Consider the following 8,710-nt stretch of genomic DNA (forward strand, 5'->3'; position numbering starts at 1 on the left):
TGTGGAACACTGAAGATTTTGAGAAGAATATGTCAGCTCTGTTGGTACTTACAATAGAAGTGAATGGTGAATTTAAAGGATTAGTTCAACCAAAAATTTTAAATCTCTCATAATTTACTCATCCTCACGACATCACAAAAATGTGTATTACTTTCTTTCTTCAGCAGAACACTTATTAATATTTTTAGAATAATATTTCAGCTCTGTAGGTCCATATAATTCAAGTGAATGGTAGCTCCAAAAATCACATAAAGGAAACATAAAGTGACCCATATGATTCCAGTTGTTAAATCTGTATCTTCAGAAGTGATATGATGCCTGTTTAGGTTTAAGGTGCCTGTTTAGTTTCTCTTTCATATCTGAAAGTGAAAGTGAAAGTGGAGATTTAGAGTATAAAAAGGACTTACTGTTTCTACAGAATTGTCTGTGCAATTACAAGTCCAAACACATCAACCAACCCAAATTCTCTGCACAGATGGACCTGGACAAGTTTACGCAGCTTCTCCAACCTGTGCTGGTGAAACAGACTTTTACTGTAAATTTGATCCTTGAGGAGACCATTTCCCAACGTGACTGACTTTGAAAGCCCAGTGTAGCCCAGTGCATTTCAATGGCTATTTGGCACACCACTTAATGTGTTCAAACATCCCTGCTAAGAAAAGTACTTTATTTCTTCTTACTGTAGCTGTTCCTCTGAAATTCTATAGGGATTTTATAAATAGGAAGACTGTGACGAATTATCTTTCTTGTCAAACAGTCAAATATAATAATAAAAAAGATTTACATTTGATCAGTTTTTTTAGTAACCCCTTAAAAAGACCAGCATTCCTGGTCACCAGCATATGTTGTGTTTGGGATTCATGGGATGCTGGTGTGCTGGTGTTAAAGATGATGCAGTAATTTGTTCGCTACTAGTGTCACCGAATGAAATGGCAAAAGTAATGACTGTTTTCAAACAGGTTTCCATTGGTCAGTCAGAACAGATAGTCCCGCCCCAAACTTACGCTATTGGTTGAACCGATTTTGCCGTGCTGGGCTGTTCAAATAAATAGAGCCATTTTTTGAAAGTGCAACAGAGCTACAAAAATCTTACTTAATGTTGACACTTTGCATGTTAAGCTGAAATAAGAGAACGTATTTTAAGCTAAGAAATGACACAGAGCATAACACAAGTTCATATAAATCACAAGACTGCAATTATGGAAGATTATCTTATCTGCAATTGATGTTGACAGAACATTTGAAAGTTTAAAACCTCATGATAATGCTGACGTGTGTGTTTCTTGCTGCGCTCATTTCCTGTTACCACCCCATAACCTCGGGTTACCAGAGGGTACACGCATGTGCTACAGGGAGGGGCAAGTGCTTTATATAAATAGACACTTAACTGATCAGTCAGCAATGGAGATGCAGAAAGGAACTCTATTACAGTCGGAATATGAATTAGTCAAATTTGCAACAGGAAAACGCAAGAGAAACAACAAGAAACAACATAATGGGGGAAGGAAGTATTCAAGGCAATATGGCACCTACAGTGGGATCCATTTTGAGGATTAAAAGTGAATGTATCCGAGTGATTCTGGCAGAGACCCTCTGCACGTTTATCATGATGGTAAGGGGTTGCTTCATTTTTGAGAAATATTCATTAATATTGATTCATTTACATAATCATTGCAAAAGTACTTGAAAAATTGTCATCATGTAATGATGCCAAGCTTTGAAAACAATTAATTAGAATATTACTGTTGAGTTGTTGTTTGATTTCTTTTTTTATCATTCATTAATTTATTCAGATATATTTATTGGGATGCAATGGCGCATTGTGTAGGCTACTTGGCACATGCCTACTCACACATATTGCGGTGGTCAGTAGCTTGACATTGCTAACATGAGTGATTTGGATCAGGTCATGTGTTACATTATTCCTATTCTTAGAAACATTGGCAAGTAACACTTTTTCCAGCATTGTCATGTGCCAAAGTTTGTCCTTACTTTTACACAGCTCTCTGAATTACATAATTCTGATTGGTCAGTCACAGTATTGGGCAACAGTAGGCGAAAGTTTTCCTGCTGAATCGGTCTGTGTTTACCGAATTTCAGATCATTTCCCCCCAGTGGCCGAAGGTGGAAGTGTTGTTGTATGGGCACGTATATAGGAATATCCAAAAGAGGGCGGAGTTACTCTGAGAGGTGGCAGGGTTACTCCAAAACGGGGTTGCTAAAAAGTATGGTTGTTATAGCTGATCATTATCACTAAATAAATCCTTCATACTAAAAAAAATCTTATACGACCAGGGCTGGTTTGCCAGTCTTAGCAGGTTTAAGACTGTCTCCCAGACTGGCCAACTGGTTTGAAGTTGTTTTTAAAGATTTCCTTTTTCAGTGACATGCACCAAATGAAAGGCTTATAACTCCACAAAATACAAAAAACAAAGAGGGTCAATTGTATTGTATCATTTAAAAAAAAAAAAAAGAAAAAACTTTTTAATGATAAATATTTTGATAAATTGTGAGACTCTCAGCCTAAGAAACTGCTGAAATCACACACACGCAGCACACACACACACACACAAACCTTTAGCCATTTTTGTTTTTTGCCATTTTTTCGGAGGTTTCCGAAAAACTGCTTTTGTTTTGTATGTAATAGAATTACAAAAATTATTTATCCTAGTTTTCCAAAAATATCTCCAAGTGTCCAAAAGCAAATAAAACATAATAACTGTACATATTAGAAGTAATTACACATGCAAATATAAACATCACTAAGGTTATGCTCTCTCTCCAATGCAGGCATGAGTAACTTATTCAGTTCCATTCTGTCATTTGAGCCATCATTGAGTTGTGTCATATATTTGGCGCCATCTCCTGGAGGTCATACGTAATCAGAGTGAACGATCCTCTTTGCCCATATTTGGATGACTTATACCTCTAGTTGCAGTGATCTAAATGCTAATATGACTGGATTAGAGTTCCATGATGCTGGACAATTTACAACATAATTTCAGATGAAGTCATTTGATCCAGAAAAGAAAACATGTTTTAGCCAGATAGCACTTTATGTGCTGTGTACACATTGTGCTTTGTGTGGATTATCTAATGAGCTATGCATCCATTTATGTGTTTGGGCTCGTTTTAACAGGAATCCCCTACTATAAGGAATGTGATATTTTATGTTCTGTTTATTTTTCGTGAAGTTATAAGTGAAAATGCAGCTTATACACAATGCCAGTTTACATGTAACATGTATGTCAAAGACATATACTTAGCTATTACTTGCTATAATTTTGTCTATGAGTATAAAACAAAATGGCTAGTTGTATTCTACTATTTGAGAGCTTTCCAACAACATATGACACAAGGCTATTTGATCAGTTTGATGTTTTTATTGATAATATTGCAATAATATGTGCAAAATTATTAATAAATAATCAAAACGGATTTTAACGCATGTGTTCAAATTTTAAAGCATGTGTTCAGTTTTGGTCATAATGCCTGCATGCAGTGTAAAGTACAGATTCTAAGCTTTAAAATGATACATTTTGTGTTGGCCAAGAGTGTAGTTATTTATATTTTGATTATATATATTTTTTTTTAGTGGGCATGCCGGTGATCCGAGCTTAAATGATTAAGCTGTTTTTGTGTGTGTGTGTGTGTGTGTGTGTGTGGAATTGTTACGGTCACTTCTCAGGCTAAAAACTTAATGAAACTGCTCAAGTATTGAGTTACCAAGTCATTAGCTCAGAGGGTCTGTTTTGAGAAATGGCTTGCCATTTTGGCAAAGAACTCTAATTAGAATTAGTGAATTAATTGTAATTAGGATTCTAGTTTTAGTTTTCAATGACTCCATTCTCTTGGGTTCACTTGTGGCTTGTAAAACACAGTCTGTTAGAGACTGACAGAATGTTATTAAATTCCAGATATTTGGTCTCGGCACTGTCGCCCAGGTAGTCACAGGAAGTGGGGTATTTGGAGAGTACCTCAGCATAAATGTGGGGTTTGGGCTGGCCGTAGCTATGGGAGTGCACGTTGGTGGAAAAGTGTCAGGTAAGACAAAACCCTCCATTTGATCCCAAATGCCAAGTCAGTGCCCCATTAATTTGCCGTTTTCCAAGATTTTGTCAAATAATCATGCAAATATGTTTTACCACATAGGAGCTCATATGAATGCTGCTGTTTCATTCACAATGTGTGTGTTTGGCCGTTTGCGCTGGAAAATGCTCCCATTATATGTCCTCGCCCAGTTTATGGGTTCCTTCCTTGCCGCTGGGACTATCTTTTCACTTTACTATGGTGAGCCAAAAACTCTGCACTGAATTTTTTTTTTTGTGATGAAGTAAATACAATGTATATACTAATAGTTTATCTTGAATATGTTGAATGTCTTTCTGTTCCCCGATAAAAATGAACAGAGCCAGACACAAATTACTTGCCAAGAATTAGTGAATTTATTAGTTCTTTTTGTCATCAGATATAGGGAAATTAAAATAAAGATTTGAGAGTGGTGTCATAAGATGGTCTCCCCGTCTTTCTCTGAGGATGTTAACTCATACAGGGCATATTTAAATACACCCATGGGGGGGCCATTCTTCTCTACTCAACTGTACTTTAAAAAAGTGCAGATTTATGTGCACTAAGAAGTACTGAGGAGAATCCAATGTACCATACTGGTAGAGAGTCCCGTCATAATTTCCTTATAATTTCCTTTATCTTCATGTTAAGGTTCCAAAAACTTCAAGAATTCCTTTTCTTGTACTTAACAGCAAAACTGTTTTCAAAATTAACCTTTACTTAAAGAGTTTTGTTGACCTAGAATCCAGTCATAATTTCCCTAATACTGTGTAAGACGTGTCATAACCTAATTTAAATAAAAATTACGTTTACTTGTAACTAGTTAACAGCACTTAAATAATTAAGTTCACTATACTTGAACCTACTTTAAGTTTACTTAAAAAAGCATGCAAACCGATTGCAAGGTCAACTAATTCGATTTTGCAGTGAGAAAAGATGACGTACTTTCTACATTGAACAAGTTAAAGCGTGAACTTGAAAATGTTAGGTAAATTCCACATTTGTACTCAGTTCAAGCATATATTATTAATTCTCTAGCTTAAAAGTAAATATTGTTTATTATTGTTTATATTTAGAATGCATCAACATTTACAAATCCTAAAGTACAAAATAATTTCTTATTTATTCACTGATTTGAGTACATTTCACTGGTAAATAATATAAATACAGTACATTTTATTGAACTTTTCTACTATTATTTTCCCAGCATGCACCATTCTTGAATAATTAATTAGCTTGAATGGTTTCACTGTTTGCATGTTTATTAACACTGTTTTTATTGTTAATTTGGTTTGTTCTGAAGTTAAGTCTTGGCTCTGAAGTTCATTTTCTACTCAAAATTAACTGTTAATGCCAAGTGTTGAGGTCTGCATGCTCTGGATCATGATACTACTGTCAGTAATGCAAGGTGATTGAAGAGACTTCATGGCACGCAATAAGCTTCATATGGAAGGCTTCCTTATATCATGTGCTACATGGTTAAACGTGATAAAAAGGAAAGTTCCTACATGTGAAATGTTCATATAAAATGTTCTTTAAATGTCAAAACATTTTTTTTTTTAATTGTACATCAGATTTAGAAGTAAAAGTTACTGATTTAAATCAAATGTTTAAGTTTAATTTCTCACTCACTATAATCAATATTATGTCATGAATAATATTAATAATAATACATGAATGATCTTAGCTGGTTTACACTGCTTGTGTAGTGTAGTGTTTGAGATCAAAACATACTAAGATTTAATTGATCACGTTATTACTGTTTTATAGATGCTATATATCATTACTGTGGGGGCAATTTTACTGTGTCTGGCCCCAAAGCAACAGCTGGGATTTTTGCAACATATCCAGCCCCTTACATCTCAATCTACACTGGATTCTTTGATCAGGTATTAAAAGATATAGGCTACTTTTTTCATTTATATCAATGCATTTGATAGCACCATGCTGAGCTGCCAGAATACTATTTTGTAAATGTCAAATTTCTGGAAATGTATGTTGAATATAAAAATATGATTCTTCACTTTATATATCTGGATCAGGTTCTGGGCACTGCCATGCTGCTGCTGTGTCTGATGGCCTTTGCAGATCAGAGAAATCAGCCAGTTGTTCGTGGGGGTGAACCTGTGGGTGTCGGGCTTCTGGTGCTTCTGATCGGAATATCTCTGGGGAGCAACAGTGGCTATGCCATCAATCCCACACGAGACCTGGGACCAAGAGTCTTTACACTGTTGGCAGGTTGGGGCCCTGAGGTGTTTAGGTAAATCACATTCAAAATCAAGCCATAAAAACACTCTTTGATGTGGATTTTGTTTGGGGTTAATAACACTTATATGTTTCAATCCAAGTTGAACAATATAAGTTGTTCCCAGGAACAATATTTTTATTGGCAAGCCTGATATCTTTCACTTTCACTGTCCTTGAATTCAAAACTGAGTTAACTACAGTATATAATACACTAATGTTTTTGACTTTAAATGTAAAATAAGTGTTTAGGCAGGAAAGGGAAATAATTTTAGAAACTGTCAACCAGAATGATATAAACAGGCCCAGATGGAATCTGCAGAATCATTCCCCACAATTTCTGCCCTGATTTTAGGAAGAATCTGTGCAATTTTGCAGAATGGATTCAAATGTTGTAAAATATGATCAATAGAGCTGAGAGAACTATTGGTAGATTAAAACATAAATTATTTAAACAATTAAATAAATGATAAATCATATTTGTTATTATAAATTCCATTATTTTAATAACGTAAAATTGTTATAATTTACAATAAATTAATAAAATATTTAATAAATAATATGCATGTGACAGGGATGGGTAGAACTTCATTGTAGAATTTTAATGGGTAGTTCACCCAAAAATGATTTTTTTTTATTTAATCATTTAATAATTTACTCACTTTCATGCCATCCCAGTTGTGCATGACTTTCTTTTTTCTGCAGAACACAAATGAAGATTTTTAGAAGACTATTGCAGCTCTCTAGGTCCATACTATGCAAGTGAATGGTGACCAAACCTTTCTAAAAGTGTAAAGTGGTGATTTATAGTAAAAAGGATAGAAGGATTGTTTTTTTTCTCACCCAAAATTATTGCATCGCTTCAGAAGACATATATTAAACCACTGGAGTCGTATGGGTTAATTTTATGCTGCCTTTATGTGGTTTTTGGAGCTTCAATGCTCTGGCCACCATTTATAAATTATTTTTACGAGGTCTATGGGAAGAGCCGATTAGTTATATGCAATTTTAACTATACAATTATATAATATACATTATATTACAGCTATGTTTTTTTCTTTTCTCTTTCTCTCTAGGGCAGGCAATGGCTGGTGGTGGGTACCTCTGGTGGCACCCTTATTTGGAGGAGTGATAGGGGCTTTAATCTATAAAGCTTTTGTAGAGCTACATCACCCTGCTTGCAGTGACATAAAGAAACAATCCATAAGGGATCCTGAATGTGTTCCTCTGGATAAGCGCAAGCATATCAGTACAGAGATATGCATGTGAGAGTTCAGTCTTCATAGATAAAGAATAGGATAGGGGCCAAAGAAGGGTAGTGTCTTCTCTACTAGGACACACTCTCTCTGTCACAGGGCAGTCAGGCTGTTTCCAGACCAAATATGAGACAGGACAATATGAATATGTGTATGACAGGCATCTGGATGTCTTCTGAATAGTTAATAGTTAATCTAATCTAAACCTTTATCCCTCTGAGAAACATGCTACTGGAGAATCTCAGGGCGTCAGTTAATTGTCCAAAAGAGAAATTTTGTAAGTAAGAATCTTTTCCATACATTGACAGTTCAATAGTGACAGAACTGTCAAGCTCCAAAAAGACACAACAAAAGTACAATTAAAGTATCATAACCTGCATTTATTTACGATACATGCGAGAACCAATGCCATTTGGCAGCAATTATTTTTCTGATCAGATTTTTCTTTAATAAAAATTTGGAAAAAGACTTCAGAAGACAAGGAATATAGTACATGAATCGTATGGACAACTTTAATGGTGTATTTATGGTGTGTTTGTGAAAGAACAGTGTGAACATTAATACAAAATTCTACTTTTGTGTTCCTCCACAGAAAAAAACCACATTGATATGAGAGAGAGTAAATAATGACCATATGTTCCTATTTGGGTGAATTATTTCTTTAAGATCAGTCCAATCTATAAATTAAAAAATAAGCACGAACCAACAAAGACACGAGGCATCTGTGTACTGCATACTGCATTTAAGGAAATCTTTAAAAGCTTTGTGCACACACCCATTTATGGTCATCAACACTTGAGAAACTTAACTTAAGAATTAAAGCCCAGCATGAGCTACCAGTACAACATGCTTTTACGAGAGAACATTCTGTGGGCATTTGATGGTGCGGTGGGGTCATCGTTTAGTCATGCTGTGTCTCCAGACCCACTGTCCTTTGGCTGTGCTCCCTCCACTGGCTGGCATCTGCGCTGGCAGCTTCTTCTTAGGAGTGGGTGGCTTGGCCTTGCCGCGGAATGCCTTGGCTAGGTCCAATTTCTTCAATGAAGGTTCACTGGCTGTATCAAGATGGTGGTACAGGGCATCCCATTGCTGGATCAAGAGATCATTAAAATGGAATGTAAAAAGACAACAGGTCATCAGTC

General features: G+C 35.5%; 1 protein-coding gene across 1 annotated transcript; it reads left to right on the forward strand.

Annotated features, from left to right (window-relative positions):
* Nucleotides 1-1,347: 1,347 nt before the first annotated feature.
* LOC127627520 (aquaporin-7-like) lies at nt 1,348-8,443 on the forward strand. The gene is made up of 6 exons (XM_052103938.1): nt 1,348-1,612; nt 3,918-4,044; nt 4,153-4,290; nt 5,839-5,957; nt 6,111-6,328; nt 7,389-8,443. The coding sequence occupies exons 1-6, from the start codon at nt 1,496-1,498 to the stop codon at nt 7,579-7,581; spliced, it is 912 nt and encodes a 303-aa protein (XP_051959898.1). The 5' UTR covers nt 1,348-1,495; the 3' UTR covers nt 7,582-8,443.
* The last annotated feature ends 267 nt before the right edge of the window (nt 8,444-8,710 follow it).

Source organism: Xyrauchen texanus, chromosome 34, assembly GCF_025860055.1.
Source record: "Xyrauchen texanus isolate HMW12.3.18 chromosome 34, RBS_HiC_50CHRs, whole genome shotgun sequence".
Taxonomy (NCBI): Eukaryota; Metazoa; Chordata; class Actinopteri; order Cypriniformes; family Catostomidae; genus Xyrauchen; species Xyrauchen texanus.